Here is an 18,186-nt window from a genome sequence, read left to right on the forward strand (position 1 = left end):
CTCACACTCTTGAATGTGAACACACACATCCAATATTCACATTTGAAGCTGAACGCCATGAAAGCCTCTCAAAATACCATTCAGAGATTGATTGAATGGCCTGATGGAACCAATTGAATTGTCCCTGACGTGAAAGACCGACGCCATTAGGCAATTTTCCAGACAGACCAAAAGAAAGCACTCAGCGTCTGAGAGCCATTTATATCACCGTCTACATTCTGCCCATTACGCACAACAGCATCACCTAATGAACAGTTTGGTTTCTAAAATGAGAGATCTGGCTTTTGAAAGACGCAGCACCTACTCATTTTTAAAATGCTCGACACAACACAGAATTAGGACGAAATATAAGCCTTTATACCAATAACTTCCTGGCTTAGTTATTACACTGATAGACTTGTCGTGCTATACTTGAATTGAAGAACTCCAGCATAGATGGCAAATAGTTGGTGATAGCATCAATCCAGTGTTTTTTCAGTTCACTTAAAGTGTACTGTAACTTGTGATGTGAATTGTGACACAAGAGTTTACAACGAAACGCATTTCAAGAATAAAACATGCAAAAACATGCAGGATTAATGAGCCTCTGTAACCTGACGCCTGCTGCATAAACAGGCCGAGTACCGAGTTATAACCGACCAGTCTGATGTGTGCAGAGGTGTGTGGGGTCATTTGCACATGATTTAATGAAGGTAAACACTGTGGATGACGTGACCCCACTCTCAAATTGGAGGCTGCAGATTAACATATCTGTTGATGAATTTAATAAACTGAAGGAGAAGCTTTTCATACAGAATAGAACAGCTGTGGACAACAGATACTGTAAGAATCACTCATATTTATTAAGAGGCCCCTTTACTGGCGTTTGGCGAATTAAAAGTAGCTACTGGCTGGAGTGTTTGATTAAAGTGTCTCTGTTTTATGTTGTTACCAAAACACAAAATCCGATACAAATATTGTAAAAAACAAGATACATTTTCATAAATTTTTTGACAATCTTTTCATCAATTTTTCACTTAACTTTTTACAGGGTTTTCTATTCATCTAGTGATTGCCACAGGCATGGAATAATTTTCCAAAAAGACAATAAACAAACGGACTAAATAATAGTACAGACCAAAAGTCAGTTTCAACCTTGTCTCTCACCGTCAGCAGCCGCAGCGATAACGAGGACACAGATTGAAGTGGACGGTTCAGGCCTTGATAAGCAGTTTTGATGCTACTCTCATAACTGTGTGTGTGTGTGTGTGTGTGTGTGTGTGTGTGTGTGTGTGTGTGTGTGTGTGTGTGTGTGTTTTTGTGTGTTTGTTTGTGTGTGTGTGTGTGTGTGTGTGTGTGTGTGTGTGTGTGTGTGTGTGTGTGTGTGTGTGTGTAGTCCTAGAACTAGTACTTGCTGTCAGTGTCTGTATTTGTCATGGAGTCGGATAGGTGACAGTGTAACCCTTTCTATCTTCTCTCTCTCAGACCTTCACAGCTTGGTGTAACTCCCACTTGAGGAAGGCCGGGACACAGATTGAGAACATTGAAGAAGATTTCAGAAATGGCCTCAAACTCATGCTGCTGCTGGAGGTCATATCAGGTGGATCTCATCGACACTCACAAACTTGCTGCTTTTTGTCATATGTTTGTAGAAAAGAGACACATTTCATCAGTTGATACTTTCAAACGATTATTTTAGATTCAATAACTGATACATATCATGATCTCTCATATACTAAAGACAGAGTGTCCTTTTTTCATGGATTTATCATTTTAGCCATATTTATTTTCAGTTATGGTAACATCTTTACTCAACGTAGTTTCAGAGATACAGGGATGGGGTGACACTTCTAAAAAAAAACACATTCTGATTCTTACTGAAAAGACTATTTGGAGGTGAAACTGAAGGTGAGAATACAGTAAGAAAGCCAGTCAGTTTGCTTAGTCAACCTTTCCTATGGATGATATAATAAACAGCATAAATATTGTTTTATGAAAAGTTGTTTTTCTGGGAGCCTGATAATGAAATAATATATTTTGGATAAATAGTTAAGTTAGTTAATCGATTAGTTGTTTGGCCTATAAAATGTCAGAAAATTTTAGAAAATGTCATTATTTTTCTTTTTGAGTCATACAAACAATGTAATCATTTTCATAGAGCTTAATAGTGTGAGAAAAAAATAATGACAAAAATTCACATTAAACAAATGATGGTCGTATAGGTGTAATGTACATAATCCAATTTTTTAAACTTTTCAAAAACGTATACTGTTGCAAAATGTAGTAGTTTTTTTTTTTTCATCCTGTAGGTATTTCTGGTTTTAGCCGTCATTATTTTTCAGAGCCGAAAAATAATATTAAATATTGCTCAAACATTTATATTATACTATTAAATGTTCTGCTTTGTCTGACCACACACAGAACAGTCCAGGAACCAAAGAGATTCAGTTTAGAATTATATACAACTATAAAATTCGCAAATCCGAGAAGCTGGAGCCAGAGAATATTTTACTGAATAATTAATAATCGTTTCAGCTGTAGTAAATAATTTTTTTCCTTGTCTCTCAGGTGAGAGGCTGCCCAAACCTGACAAAGGCAAGATGCGTTTCCACAAGATCGCCAACGTGAATAAAGCTCTGGACTTCATCTGCAGCAAGGGGGTCAAGCTGGTGTCTATTGGTGCTGAGGGTGAGAGTCCTGCTTTGACTAACAACGTTCCCATTTATTATTTTCCTCTCTCTCCTACCTATTTTTTTTTCTTCTTTTGATTAATATACCAAGGTCACACCATATTTGCATTTCTTGGACCTATTTTTTGAGCACCAGATGGCTGGTAAAGTTCACAGCATCAGGAGAATTCAGATGAAATGAGGCAGTGACAGGAAAGTTAACTACAGATCACCCAACTGAAAATTGTCTGCAATACACGTGTTTTAATTTAATCTAAAATAATTAAATTTTTACTCCACATATCTCAAGCTATACTGGATCAAATCACAGCACTTTTTCTGCCATTTTGGAACATTTTGTTAGCGATTTTGTTAGTAACTGAACAGGAGTATGTTTGAGCAGTGAAAAGGTTCCACATTGACATTGCCATAACATAGTCTAAATCTGCTTGATTTCTGAACAGTTTTTACCCCTGATGGTCAGTTTAAACTCAGATTAGAACAGATTCACATCACAGTACTTCAAAAGCACTTAGTGAATTTTCATGTGGTTTTATTTGACTTTCACTTTCTTCACTCTAATTGCAGTCAAGATTCTTTTGGAGCCTTCAGGCTGAGTCAAATTCAATTTGTGTCAACAGCAATACCTCAAAAGATGTACAATAACAGACACATAACTCTTATAATCTTATATTTTTTTTTTTTTTTTTTTTTTTTATTTTATTTTTTTTTTTACAGAAATTTGTTGGCAATGGAATGTGACCATGGATTGTATCTGGATCATGGACCTCACCCATCCCCATCCAGGACATCTCTGTTGAAGGTGTGTGTGTGTGTGTGTGTGTGTGTGTGTGTGTGTGTGTGTGTGTGTGTGCGTGTGCGTGTGCATAAACTAACATTGACTTTTAAAATAAGAATATTAATTAAACAACAAAGTAACATTTTTTTGTGTTAAAGGTGTTTATTGGATAAAGGAACTTGACATTTTTACACTTTTGGTTTTGTATGAATAAAGCAAACAAGATATAAATTGGTGAACATCAGAAGTGCTGCAAGATGGATTTTGTTACTTCGGACAGATCTCCCCCGTTTCCAGTCTTTATGCTATGCTAACTTGGCAGCTACTTGTAGTTTCATGTGTGACAGACTGATTTGAGAGCCGTATCAATCTTCTTATCAAACTCCTGGCTAGAAAGCGAATACGTGTATTTTCCAAAATGTCAGACTATTATTTTAAATGTTAAAATTAGTCCAAATGATAATGTGAGCAAAAATAACACTTTTAATGATCACATTAGGCATACTTTGACAAACACTTTAGGAGCTGACTGACTATAACAACCATGTCTCGCATATAAGCACAACATAGAGACCTAGTTTAACATTTGTCGTTGTGATTTCTCAATCCCAATCTTACCCGCTAATAAAGTTTTTCACTTGATGTTTTTACAAAACACACACTGTGTCTTGAAATGGCATGAAAGTCAAGAAATGTCCCACTTCAAACATCACAAGAACACTAAAGCTGGAACTTGTGGTCGATTGGTTGGTCAATATGTTTCTGTCTGACCAAATCGTCATTGGTCGAACAATCGCTGGGGTTACTGGCCGTGTGTCCTTAAAAGCGTTTCTTTCCACTGAAAAATTGATCAGATCTGTGGTATTTGTCCCACCCCTCCTCCGTGTGATTGGACGGCTGGGTAAAAAGTGACGGTGACAAGTGCAGTGTTTCACCAAAATGTGGTCGTCGCGCTGCTCGCATTTGTAGCAAAGAATAAAAAAAATATATATGCTGGCCTCGGGAAAAAACACTTTGGTGGACTCATAATGTTACAAGGTAGAGTGCCGATATTATTTTTTGTCCACCAACAAATCAATGGTAGGAGAGTAGGTAGAATTTCAGTTGACCACAATTTTCTTTGGTTGAGCCCTAAAGAACATATTCCAATTATACACCCTTTGCTTATTTACATGTAGAGTTTCACACATCAGTCACACGTGTGAACAGAGTTTCGGGTCAGCAAGCTCTGCATCCTCTCAGATTTTACTGATGTATATTTACTGCCCTGTGTGATTTGTTGCATACTTGTGTGCAGTAAATCAGATTCTATGATTTAGTCTGTAACAAATTTCCCCTGAACTTCATCTGAACCTCCTGTCCTTTTAATCAACCTTTATGTTGTCAGGCAGGTCAGCTCACAATAAATTTGTGTTAATAAACCTTGTTCACCCTGTCCTTCTTCACACTCTCCTTTTATGGCTCCTGCTCCTCAATATTTTCATATGTGCTTGACTTCCTTTGCCATCAACTTCCTCCTCAACGTTCATAACGCTTCTTCTCTCCACTAGCGCAGGAATCGACATCTGCACTAACTTGACTTTTAAAGTTGTTTGTTTACCGTCAACAAAGACAACCACAGACAAATATCTTAGCTACAGACAAAATCATCTCATGTAGATTTCTTTACATGATTTATTCACATTTCACCATCCACCTCTTTAAAAAAAATCCCCTGTATTCCTTCCTTTCTTTTTGATAATAAAGCTTGAATAAAATAGTTTTCTCTGTCATCTGTGCTGTAATGCTCACCATCTCCCTCATTTTATTTTTTTCCAGAGACCTCTGCCAAGGAGGGTCTGCTGCTGTGGTGCCAGAGGAAGACTGCCCCCTACAGGAACGTCAATGTGCAGAACTTCCACATCAGGTGGGTCTACAACGCCGTACTGTGGCATTAACGGGGAACTGCAACCATCTCTGTTGTTTTTCTTATTTAATGTTTTACCATGTATTTTACTCTTTGTGTTTTAACACCCTCCTCCCTACCTTTAACACCTTTCCTTATCCTATTTTTTTGCCTATTTCCTTTTCAACCCTCTTTTGTCTCATGAATCTTCTCTGAAACCTCCTTTACTCTTTTCCCACTTTTCATTCATGTGGTCCTCCTCCTCCTCTCATGTCTCAGTTGGAAGGACGGCCTGGCTCTGTGCGCCCTCATCCACAGACACAGACCTGACCTCATCGACTACTCTAAACTGAGAAAGGTGCCCTGTCCTTCCTTTTCTTCTTATGCTTTCTTTATCTTCTGATTTGCTTTATTTTCTCCCTTCGTACTGAATTGAGATGACTGACACTCAGTCGTCTTCAATCTGCTCATTGATCTTTTATTTCAGTACTTAGTTTCTTTTCATTTCAAAAGACATTCTGTCAAAGAGACAAGAGTCAAGAGTTTGTCTGCAAGATATGCAGTTTAATATGTGATAACCCAGTGTAAACATAGTGTTACAATGACAAGTCTTTTGTAGATTTGATACAAAAGATTTGGTATCCTACATGTCTAAATTCACAGCGTCATACATAAGCCAGTGGCTCATATTTGGAATACTAATAAGTCATATACCTGTGTATTGTTGGACCAATGTGAGATTTTAAAAGATGTCAATACCAGTGTGTTTGGATTATAGCGGTCTGATATTTTGTACTGAAAATGTGAATGCAATTGAACCATTTACAAAAAATAGACAAAAAAGTAGTTGTAGTATGTTTCCTTCATAGTTGTGTTCCTTTTTACTGTGGTGAATTAGCAAAGCGTACACATCCTCCAAAATGTTTGGACAGGTTTTTAAAACAGAAGGAAGACTACTGAAAACTCACTGATTCAAACATTGCATATAAAATAGTTTCCTTCCTCTCAGTGGGGATCATGATGCTATTGGCTTATGATTCTTGTCTAATTGGTACTGCAGTCCTACGTGTTTGTGTCTGACATTTAATTGTGTTTGCCTGTAGGATGACCCTATTGGAAACCTGAACACTGCTTTCGAGGTGGCTGAGAAGTTCCTGGACATCCCCAAGATGCTTGACGCTGAAGGTGAGGCTGAGAAACTGTAAAAACTAAATCCTGAAACAACAATCAGAATGACAAACCTCTACAAAAACTTGTGTCTGTTAGTGCTGTGACACTGATAACCTCCACTGCAGCAAAGAACAGCACATGTTTGCAGATGGTACAAGGACGGTACGGTCATTCTTACTTAAAATTCATCCATCAGCATAAAAAGAATGCATAAATCATTTTAAAGTACTGATTGTTCTGACCTCAGAATACGATTTTCTGTTGGCACAATGGCTAAAATGGCTCATACATACAGTTACAACAGTTAATCATGATCTTTAATTTAGCAATCATTTTGTGTGTCACTTTATTTTTCAATAAGGAAAATCATTTTAAAGTAAAAAAAAAAGATGTTATAAACATGTTTAGTTTTAAACCTAAAAATTACAAACATTACGGTGACACAATAAATAATAGTATAATAATTTGACTTTGTGTGCTTTTTTACTCACTAGGGATGGCTGTTCAAAAGCGGTTTATAATATTCATTTTTTCCACCCTTAGATATTGTGAACACACCCAAACCTGATGAGAAGGCCATCATGACCTACGTGTCCTGCTTCTACCACGCCTTCGCTGGCGCTGAGCAGGTCCGATTATATTTAATTTTTATGTGGTAGTAATATATATTCTATAGTTTAATATTTTGAGAGGCTCTTTAGATCCGTTTTGTTTATAGCAGGGAAAATGTTATCACATTTTAATTGATAAGAGCAGATGATACATAAAACACCATCAACAGGATGTAACAGCAATCCTAATTAATAGGATTGTGAGAGATGTACTTATCTAGGTTGTTATGAAATGTTGTGTATGGAAATGAATATTAATTGTTGGTACTATCATCCTCCCTCAGGCTGAGACAGCTGCCAACCGTATCTGCAAGGTGCTGGCCGTCAACCAGGAGAATGAGAAACTGATGGAGGAGTACGAGAAGCTGGCCAGTGAGGTGAGAAACTGCTTCAACCAATTACTCCCACTCTCTGTCTGTCCTGCACATCCTCCTCTGCCACAACACTTTCATGTTCCACCAATTGTTTCTGACCCTTGTCATTTACATTATACAGATATGTAGACAATGTAGACACTGTGTGCATAGATCAAAATATATATATATAACCTGTTTTACGTTTGTGAAGCTGTATTTTGATACACAAATAACTAAAACAATGGAGTTAAGAGGGATTAAGAGAAGGTCAAATACTCTTTATTTTTTGAGTAATGGTTAAAAAACGGAGAGACATGGCTAAGATTTTTCCAATCTAAAATCCAAAGTAAAACGCAACTTGGCCTTTATAGTGCTCATACATATGAAATTAGCCACCTGACACATGAATAGGGTTGGGTGTCGTTTGGGATTTTTCCGATACCGGTGCTAAAACGATACTTTTAAAATGGTGCTGGTGCCTGAACCAAAATATATACAGTATATTAATGTATATAAAATATAAAAAAAAAGGACCACCAAACGACAGTTGGCGACATTAAAGAACGGCTTGTTTATTGCTAAGGCCATATGGTCAAAATGAAATGATTGATTAATAATGTAATAACAATAACAACAAAAACAAGCACCAGATGGGAAAAAGGTATTTTACAATAACTTTGAATGCACCACAAGGCTGGCGAGTTTGAAGTAAAACGCACACCGTCTGTGTTATTTTTCCGGCAGCTGCGGACTGTTACGTCCCGTTGTTGGAATCCTCTACAGGGAAATACAGTCACACTTTACACTGCTTAACGTTATGTCAGCATTTTAACCATTGTGTTTAATCCAGCTACTAGCTAACGGTAACGTAGCTTACCGTGCAGCGATGCTTCTGAAAAAAGAAAAGTCAGGCACCGAAATGAGGCACCGAAATTATCGTTCTTATTCGGTCTCGTTACTACCGTTAACGTCGGAACCGGTGCCCTATTGGCACCGCGTTTCGGTACCCAACCCTACACGTGAATTAACCCACATCCAGACATTTTGTACTAAAGACATACACATGCAGTATTCTTCCTTGTATTAAGACGAAGTGATCCATTCAGTAGGGTGTAAGATTAGTTTTTTTATATACGGAATTTATAACTTATTATAAATAGTACAGACGAGAGTAAACCAAACACTTACATAATACACTTATAGAATAATCTTAACATTCCCCTTCCTTCTGTAGCTGCTGGAGTGGATCCGCCGCACCATCCCCTGGCTGGAGAACCGCGTGGCGGAGCAGACCATGCGCGCCATGCAGCAGAAGCTGGAGGATTTCCGTGACTACCGCCGCATCCACAAGCCGCCCCGTGTGCAGGAAAAATGCCAGCTGGAGATCAACTTCAACACCCTGCAGACCAAGCTGAGGCTTAGCAACAGGCCCGCCTTCATGCCATCCGAGGGCAAGATGGTTTCGGTGAGCAGGACAGATTTTTAGCTTAGTATATTTCAGATTTTCAGGCTTTGATATCAGTTGGATTACTACTTTTCTGTTTTTTTTTTTCCATCCCCTAAAGCTGGTAAAATCCTTTCAAACCCCCTGCTTTGTGATCCAACAAAAATAAGATTGTTCTCTTAACTACACATACAAAGTCCTCACCCAATAGAAAAAAGGTGAAAATGCACAACAAAAAAAGGAGAACTTGAAGAGCACGAAGATAGCTCACATTTAAGTCAGCTGAAATGCAAATAGAAGCTGCACTTCATTTGCAAATAATAGAGTACTCATTTCTAATATCTCTGACATTTACATAGGGGACATTTACAGGGCATGCATTTCTTTATTCACATTCTGAGCATTTCCTTAAACTTAAAGTATCAATAGAAGATTGAGAAATCCTTGTTTGCGACATACAGCGATGATAACGCCTCTCTCTCCTCCAGGATATTGCCAATGCCTGGAAGGGTCTGGAGGGGGTGGAGAAGGGCTACGAGGAGTGGCTGCTGACCGAGATCCGCCGCCTGGAGAGACTTGATCACCTGGCTGAGAAGTTCAAGCAGAAGTGCTCTATGCATGAGTCCTGGACTGGAGGTAGGGATGGCAGAAACGCCTCTGATGAAGTCATAGGATAGTATGTCATAAAAAAAAAGTGAGATGGAAAAGATATTTTGTGTTCTATGTGCACTTTTCCTGTGTGGCCCTCAATCACATGCAGACTATACAAACTACATAATTTATTGGCATAATAACAATGCTTACTGCAGTGGAGTGAAGACAAAAGATCAGAGAATGAACTAAAGTGAGAGCTGTATGAACAAAAAGCTTGTAGTCTGTGAAGATCACGTAGTAATATACAGATGAATTAACTGTTTCAGGTAAGGAGGAACTGCTGTCCCAGAAGGACTACGAGTCGGCCTCTTTGATGGAGATCAGAGCCCTGATGAGGAAGCACGAGGCGTTCGAGAGCGACCTCGCTGCTCACCAGGACAGAGTGGAGCAGATCGCTGCCATCGCCCAGGAGCTGAAGTAAGAAGCAAGATGAGAGAGAGGGAGGCTGGGAAGAAAGGGTGAAATGTGCTGGGAAAATTGGATGGCAATGGAGACATGCAATTTTTGTTCATGAAGCTCAGTGTTTTTAGGGTTTAATTTGGGTGAAATAGAGGTGTGTTGGGGGGCTTTCTAATTTTAAGGACATGGAGAGAAACTGAAAGGAACGGTGATAAGGAGATGATGGGGAGGGAATGTGGAATAAGAGGAGAGATGATGTTGGATTGAGGGCAGGAAACTGTAGCAGGGAGAGGAGAGGAGAAGGTGAGCGGCTGAAGTGTTTCAGGACTCTTAATTGTCGTGATGGGAGAGATATGTTGAGAACAGACAAGGATGTGACTACAGTGAAGAACAAAAGTGGAAATGAGGGGAAAAAGCATGTTAATGAGATATAAAGATAAAAAGATGAAAGGATAGTTCGTAGAAGAGCAGAAACCTGTGATCTCTCTATTTCCTTATTCCTCTCCACTCCTCTGGGCTTTTTCCCCAGATAGTTTTGATATGATCTCTTTGATGCTATATACAGTGTTCAGCACCATAATGCTGAATATGATATGCGTGCCACACATAATTTCCTCATTCATGACTTCTAAAGCAGATATTATAAACTCAAAGTTCTCAGATGACCCCTCATATGCAGAATAGGAGACATTAGTATGCTTCCAGATATTTTGGGGAAAATGTGTGGGGAAGAGTTTTTCAGAGGGCCATTAAAGGTGGCATGTTCTGCATCTTTGTAAAATGTGATGGTATTTTTTTCATAAAACAGCAGTAAATTTCCTGATTTCTTTTTAAATCTGTCCTGAGGTTTTTAAAGTTATCTCACAGCAGGTCAAAGTTTGGAGAATAATAAGTTATCTGAACATTCATGCTGATGGATTAAATCAAAGTGGTACATACAATTTCAACACATTTTGCAAAGGAACTATTATACATTAGATGAAAAATTGTGACATTTAATTTTTTCCGGTTATAGATGATTAATGCTGCTGTGTTTCACTCTGTTCTCTCCTCCAGTGAGCTGGACTACCATGATGCAGCTACAGTCAACGCCCGCTGCCAGGGCATCTGTGACCAGTGGGACAATTTGGGCACCCTCACCCAGAAGAGGAGGGACTCACTGGAGGTACACCCTGAAACACTAACGAAACGAGAAACATTATGGTAGTCAATGGGTTCTTAATATAAAAAACAAAATATAAATAAGTTATTTAGTTTCATCTCCTCATTTTCTTAACAAGTCAGTGCTTCTGTCCACACCTTACATTTTTTAACACGAGTCTTAACTTTGTGTGTGTCTGTAGCGTGTGGAGAAGCTGTGGGAGACCATTGACCAGCTGTACCTGGAGTTTGCCAAGAGGGCGGCGCCCTTCAACAACTGGATGGACGGAGCCATGGAGGACCTGCAGGACATGTTCATTGTCCACAGCATTGAGGAGATCCAGGTACAGCCACTGTATATTTTTTATATTGTCTCTGTATATGTCTGCGTTTGTCATCACGATCCACTTCAAAACAGAAGATTTTATCCCGCCATTTACCTTTTTTACGCTAGTTTGTTATGTTGGATTATTTTGCTCTAAGAGTTCCACATGCAGTCATTCTGTTGGTGAAGTACTTATATGCATCATAACATCCATAGAAAAGTATCCAATTTTTCTCAGATTAATAGTTTACTTGAATACATCAGAATTGTGTCCTGGAAAGCAACAAAATATAGATTAAGGAAACGCAGTTCTCTACTTAAACCTAAATGTCTGCACTAACAGGAAGCTCTAAGAGTCAGTAAAAGGAAAGAATAACAGGATTATATTTATCAGTATTTCCCCCAGGCAGATACTATTTGCTGTGCCAAACTCCCATGAGTCGAGTCTTATGCAAAACTAGAAAATGCATTTCCTTGTGAATGCTGAAAAAAGCTAAATTGCCAAAGCTAAACTGGATTGCTGGCATAATTGCGTAAGAAGGTGAATAGTTGGAAAAGTGGGAATGGTTTTAATTAGTATACATTTTATTGAATAATACCAATAATGTATTAAACAAAAGTGTATATAATGTAATATTTTAAGGTTTTTTTGTATATCGAAAAAAGTAATAGTATAGTTTGTGGGAAAAATTCATGAAAAAGTCATAGTATGTCAAAAAGTGATTACAAAAAGTAATAATACAGTATGTTGAAAAAAGCCATTAAAAAGTCATAGTATAGTTTGTTGAAAAAAGTGATAAACAAGTCATTGTATAGTATATCGAAAAAAGTCATAGTATAGTACATTATGACATCATGGTATAGTATATTGAATAAAAGAATACTGGGAATCGAACTTATAGAGAATGTTGAAAACAGTCACAGGATAGTATGTCGAAAACAGCAATTAAAAAGTTATAATATTGTATATCGAAAAAAGTCGTAGTATAGTATGTCAAAATCGTGATAAAAGTTATAGTATATTAAAAAAAGTTATAGTATGCCAAAAATATTCATAGTATGTCGAAAAAGTGATTGTATAATAGGTTGAAAAAAGTGATAAAGTCATAGTATAGTATGTCAAAGAGTCTGCAGTGCCTACTTGCTAAAGCACTAAACTTAAACAGTGATAACCCAAAAACTGTAAAGATATCGAAAAGCTGGTTCAGCTCTGAAGGTTTAGTGAACGGTCTAAAGTTTGAATGATGTCTGTAGGTGAAGGAGTAGCATTTAGAAGTGGAAGAACCCTGAAGAGGATTTAAAGATTGCTCCATTGACTTTCAATGTAAAAAGAAAAAAAGCTTAATATTTTAAAGTATAAATGGTACCGAAAAGTTGAATACAAGCACAAATGTTATTAAAGAGCTGAACATTTTGATATTTGAATGTTTTTTTGTAGCTGAAAGTATGCAGAAGTAGTAGGAGTAACTCCTGATATGGGATGTCATTCAGCTGCACGATAATGAACCTGTTTTGGCAGACTTGTCTGTCCCTCCGTTCAAAGGAAAGAAATATTATATTTTGTGTCAGTTTTGGGCCACCCAAAATAAATTCTATAAATGGGGGAAAAAAAATAATTTTCGAGACCTTCATTTACAAGTCAAGTGTAACGCTGATCTAATCTTCCTTTTTAGAGTCTGATCACCGCTCACGACCAGTTCAAGGCCACTCTGCCCGAGGCCGACAAGGAGCGCATGGCCACCATGGGCATCCACAACGAGATCCTGAAGATCGCCCAGACGTACGGCATCAAGCTTTCCGGAATCAACCCTTACACCAACCTCTCCCCCCAGGACATCAGCACTAAGTGGGACACTGTGAGTAAAACACAACCAAGAATCACCATGTGGGATTGGAGGAGCATTAGAAATAATGAAAATCTATCATTATTATGATAGGTAACTGTATTTCTGCTTTGTGCAAGTTGACGTCATGTTAACAGGAAATGTCAACCTAACTAACACTCTGTGCGCTGCATTTGGTCATCTGGCTAATAATACGTACAGTGCATACATAGTGACAGGTCAGGAATAGTACAGTACATTTAGGTTAGAGAGACACTGAATACTGCAGGCTGCAAGCTCTGTGTAAATCAAAAATAACTGCAGAACACAATCTGTCAGTGCAGTCACAGTGTGACACACATCTGACCATCTGTCCTGAAAAAATAGATTTTGTTCCTGTGGGAATTATGAAATAACTAGTTGGTTAATCACTAAACAAACTGGACTGGAGCAGCTGTTGACTGTAAATTGTGGCCAAAAATATCTAGAGCTGTAAATAGGTTTGAATCTGTATGTAAAGATGCAGCAGGAAGGCAAGCAGTACTATGCTGTTTGAAATTAAATACAACGGCTCATCTTTTGGTACCTTGGTTACATGTTTTAAGCATGAAGGAGCTGTCATTCACATCTAAATATATTTGTCACATTTCTCTTGCTGTTCAGAAGTAGCTCTTGTGACATTGAATTTATCCACCTGCAGGTGAAGCACCTCGTTCCCCTCAGAGACCAAATGCTCCAGGAGGAGGTGGCCAGACAGCAGGCCAACGAGAGACTGAGGCGCCAGTTTGCCGCCCAGGCCAACATCATCGGACCCTGGATTCAAACCAAGATGGAGGTACAGTGTTACTGAAACACTACAGGCTGTCAGAGGTAGAAAAGGAAACTGCAGTTCAACTGGCGTAAGGTGTAAATAATTTCTGTAGTTGCCAATACATGTATAATTATTTAGATGTGATTTACTTTGTAGATATCAGTCATGATTGCTACTTTAAAAATTGAGAAATGAATGAACAGTACACAAACATAAGAGCAAGGGGGACTGCATGTACGTATACATTAATGTGCTGCTAACAAATATTCACAGCCTCCGTCTCAGGACTTGTCATTCAAACGTTCTTATTCCTCTCCCTGTTTATACCTGCAGGAGATCAGCCATGTGTCTGTGGACATCGCCGGCTCCCTGGAGGAACAAATGAACAGCCTGAAGCAGTACGAGCACAACATCATCAACTACAAATCCAACATGGACAAGCTGGAGGGAGACCACCAGCTCAGCCAGGAGTCCCTCATCTTCGACAACAAGCACACCAACTACACCATGGAGGTACAGTGGACGTAACCGCAGCCATGACCAAAGGCTCACCTCCCACCTCTTTGGTTCTCTGCTTAAGTGTGTTTTCTCTACTCTATTCTTCCACGGCTGCAGCATGTGCGTGTGGGCTGGGAGCAGCTGCTCACCACCATCGCCAGAACCATCAACGAGGTGGAGAACCAGATCCTGACCCGCGACGCCAAGGGCATCAGCCAGGAACAGCTCAACGAGTTCAGAGCCTCCTTCAACCACTTCGACAGGGTGAGGCGTTCACGACATCCTAAAAATTTCGAACTGTGTGTGGCCTGGATCTTGGTGTAAATTGGGCTTATTCAGTAATGAGATACAGAAGCATGCATAATAAACAACACAAACTACAGGTTAGATCTTATATTTTTAATTTTTTAAACATCTGTTTGAAATAACATAGTTTGACGTAAAAGTTTCAATATTCAAAAAAAACATTTAAGATCACAAGATTTCAGTTAAAGCTACAGTTGGTAACTTAAAAAAATGAATATATATTTGCTCCACCTGTCACTATATCCTGACAGTATCTGTGAAAGAAATTACTGAGCTGTGGTCAAACTTGCAAACATGAATCAAGATTCTGTTACTGCATTTGCCTATTTCGCTCCTCAAATGTTTCCAGAAACATATTTTAGTGTACGGTTTAGCTGTAAAACTAAGTTTGCTCCTGCCGTCAAGTGCTTGGTTTTGGCTCGACTGTTTTCAACATGGCGGCTGGGTCACAAACCTTTTCATTTTACAGCTAAACCGTACACTAAAATGTTTCTGAAAACATTTGAGGCGAGAAATAGGCAATGCAGTAACAGAATCTTGATTCATGTATAATCAGCGCAGTTCACAAGCTCTAATTGACTGTGTACTAGAGGACTTCTTGGCTCTGATTGGTTGTTTTCGTACGGGCGCCGTGGAACCTTGCAAACGCCATTAGGAGCACAAGGGGGAGGCAGAGGAACATCTTCACTGACACTCTGCCAGGATGTAGTGTCAGCAAATATGACAAACATTTTTTATAAGTTATCTACTGAACCTTTAATGCTCGATATTCAAGCACGGGCATTATTACTATGGTTAGTTTGTTCCAATAATTATAAACACAATTGTTTTTCCTTTTGCAGAAGAGAAACGGCATGATGGACCCAGACGACTTCCGCGCCTGCCTCATCTCCATGGGCTACGATCTGGTTAGTGCAACAATACATTTTTCAGGACAAACGACTCTTGTTAAAATTGATTTTGTTTAAGAAATTAAAAAAATCTGTGTTCTCTACCTGTGTACAAATATTGGATTAAATGTAAAAGTAGTAAGAGATCAGAATGTTAGGTATATTCTGTACCGACTGATCCAATCCTTTTCTGCGTGACAGGGTGAGGTGGAGTTTGCTCGCATCATGACCCTGGTGGACCCCAACAACACGGGCGTGGTGACCTTCCAGGCCTTCATCGACTTCATGACCCGCGAGACCGCCGAGACCGACACTGCAGAACAGGTCATGGCCTCCTTCAAGATTCTGGCTTCAGACAAGGTAAGCAGACGCATACAGCAGACTGTTAGTTTTACACCTAAAATATAGACCCACCATTTACCACTAACATCAACAGTGGTTACAGTTTGACACGTGCTCATCACGTTTAGAGGTCAAATTTGACAATAAACGGTCATTATTTTATCTACCCAAGTAATCGCTAACATCTGGGAACATGTGACGTTGCTACAGCTAAGTCCAACTGGGCAATCTGACAAGTTTTAACCCTCTGAGGTCTAAGGGCATTTTCACATATCTTCTGAAATTTACCTTTTTAGGGTATTTGCGTAAAACTGATCAGAACAAACTCAGCTTTCTGTATAAAATAATTTTTTTCTAGAGCAATGTGTAAAGAGATAATTTGGTGCTAAAACTGAAAAGTTGAAGTTGGCTTTTTTGAAATTCCTCTTATATCTTAATACCTTATGATGTTGTATGAATTGTTTCGGTGCTTGAAATGAGTTTTCCAAAGTCTTAGGTTATATATGATTTAAAATAGTAAATGTCTGAAATTAAATTTTGTAATATTGCTTTTTGAGTACAAGTTTTTGACAAACATTGTTTGGACGCGTCTTTTGTCCTCAGAGGGTTAAACAAGCCGGGTTACAGTCAACTTTCTGCAGTAACCGGATTTCTTAAACATCATGTAAACGAGAAAGCTTTTCTGTTTTCTGTAATCGGGCTGGAGGGGGTTAGAGAAACCTGGTTTCTAATAGTCTTCTTTACAGGGAAAGCACGGCTAAATAAGAGGAGCCTGTCACAAATGGAAGAATCTTTTCTTCACTAAATTTTATTTGTGTAAACCATCCATTTGTGGGTTAGAAGCTCTGTTTTGAAATGGAAAGCCTGGGACAGCAGCACCAGGTTACCATGGTGATCTACCCTAGTTAAACTGGCTAACCCACTAATCTTGCTTTGTGGTAAACATCCTGATTGTCACTGTTCCCAGATCGTAAAGTGTTACACTGTTAATTATGGCCAAAAACAACAAAGATAAGAGCTTCAATTCTTTAATAAAAATGATTTTTCAAATGCTGTTTTGGCTACAGAATGAAACGCTCTGTTAGCAGTTCAATTTTATTTATTTGTGTGGAGATGCAGGTAGAAGTTTAGTCTCAAAATCAGCTCCTGGCAAAGTATTAATTTAGTCACTGGTGTCTGTGCTACGGGACATTACAAATCTTCCTCCGCCTGCCTCCCTCTCTCCTCCAGAATTACATCACAATGGATGAGCTGCGCAGAGAGCTGCCACCTGAGCAGGCCGAGTACTGCATCAGCCGCATGACCAGGTACATCGGAGCCGATGGCCCCTCCGGCGCCCTGGACTACATCTCCTTCTCCAGCGCCCTCTACGGGGAGAGCGACTTATAAACAAAGCCGCGTCTCTTCGCCTCCTCCTATTTCTCCTATGTGGAGAGAGCGATTTAAACCCCTTCCACTGTCCTTATCATTTTTTCCTCTTTCAAATCCTAACTTTCTTCCCCTTCTCTCCATCCCTCCCTCCACGCCCCAAAAACACTGCCCAGAGAGGGTGAGATTAGAAGGCTTTGCTCATGTGTTTGGACTGGCCTGCTTGTCCCTCATTTAGGTCTGTGTCTTTAAAAACAGGAATGTGCCAGGTATTGTAGTCAACTTATGTAAGCAGCATACATATATACACCATACCTGCCTTTAGGGGACGTTAAACAGAAGTAGGTTATGAGGGCGAAAGTCCGTTAGAAAAGACATATTTTGAGCAAAGCCTCCTGCTCTCCCCACTCTCTCAGATGACATATTTTTTTGTAGAAGGGTAATTAAAGAAGAGAACGTGATTTTAAAAAAAGCTGGTCAGTTGGCTTGGTTGGTTGTGTATTTGTGCAGATGCATGCGATGTTGAAGTTTAGAAATGCTGTCTTTGTGAGTCTCTGACTCTTCCTTAATCATACACAATCATTAGGAGCCTGTTAACATTTGAGTCAGCAGAGGGAAAAGCAGGTCAGGTGCTACGATGTTCCAAAGCCAGTCGAATACTGAAAATACTCACCACAGCACTGTGAAACCTGAATGTTAGCAAAGCTAAAAAATTTA

General features: G+C 39.1%; 2 protein-coding genes across 2 annotated transcripts in view; both read left to right on the forward strand.

The window, feature by feature from the left end:
• The window catches only part of zgc:165653 (uncharacterized protein LOC100006671 homolog), a 25,233-nt gene extending 19,498 nt beyond the window's left edge, over nucleotides 1-5,735 (forward strand). The window contains exons 2-5 of the mRNA XM_039821856.1: nucleotides 1,465-1,579; nucleotides 2,548-2,673; nucleotides 5,266-5,353; nucleotides 5,612-5,735. Of these exons, the coding sequence (XP_039677790.1) occupies nucleotides 1,465-1,579; nucleotides 2,548-2,673; nucleotides 5,266-5,353; nucleotides 5,612-5,735 (453 nt within the window). The remainder of the gene's footprint in view (nucleotides 1-1,464; nucleotides 1,580-2,547; nucleotides 2,674-5,265; nucleotides 5,354-5,611) is intronic.
• Nucleotides 3,442-17,490, forward strand: LOC120572669 (alpha-actinin-3-like). Its single transcript, XM_039822005.1, has 18 exons — nucleotides 3,442-3,471; nucleotides 5,266-5,353; nucleotides 5,612-5,690; nucleotides 6,436-6,517; nucleotides 7,046-7,131; nucleotides 7,398-7,490; nucleotides 8,704-8,934; nucleotides 9,402-9,549; nucleotides 9,834-9,984; nucleotides 11,023-11,131; nucleotides 11,310-11,450; nucleotides 13,105-13,287; nucleotides 13,955-14,089; nucleotides 14,399-14,578; nucleotides 14,681-14,827; nucleotides 15,712-15,777; nucleotides 15,961-16,119; nucleotides 17,332-17,490. Exons 4-18 carry the CDS (start codon nucleotides 6,502-6,504, stop codon nucleotides 17,488-17,490), a joined length of 2,004 nt encoding a protein of 667 aa, XP_039677939.1. The 5' UTR covers nucleotides 3,442-3,471; nucleotides 5,266-5,353; nucleotides 5,612-5,690; nucleotides 6,436-6,501.
• Nucleotides 17,491-18,186: the final 696 nt, after the last annotated feature.

This window comes from Perca fluviatilis, chromosome 14 (assembly GCF_010015445.1).
Source record: "Perca fluviatilis chromosome 14, GENO_Pfluv_1.0, whole genome shotgun sequence".
Taxonomy (NCBI): domain Eukaryota; kingdom Metazoa; phylum Chordata; class Actinopteri; order Perciformes; family Percidae; genus Perca; species Perca fluviatilis.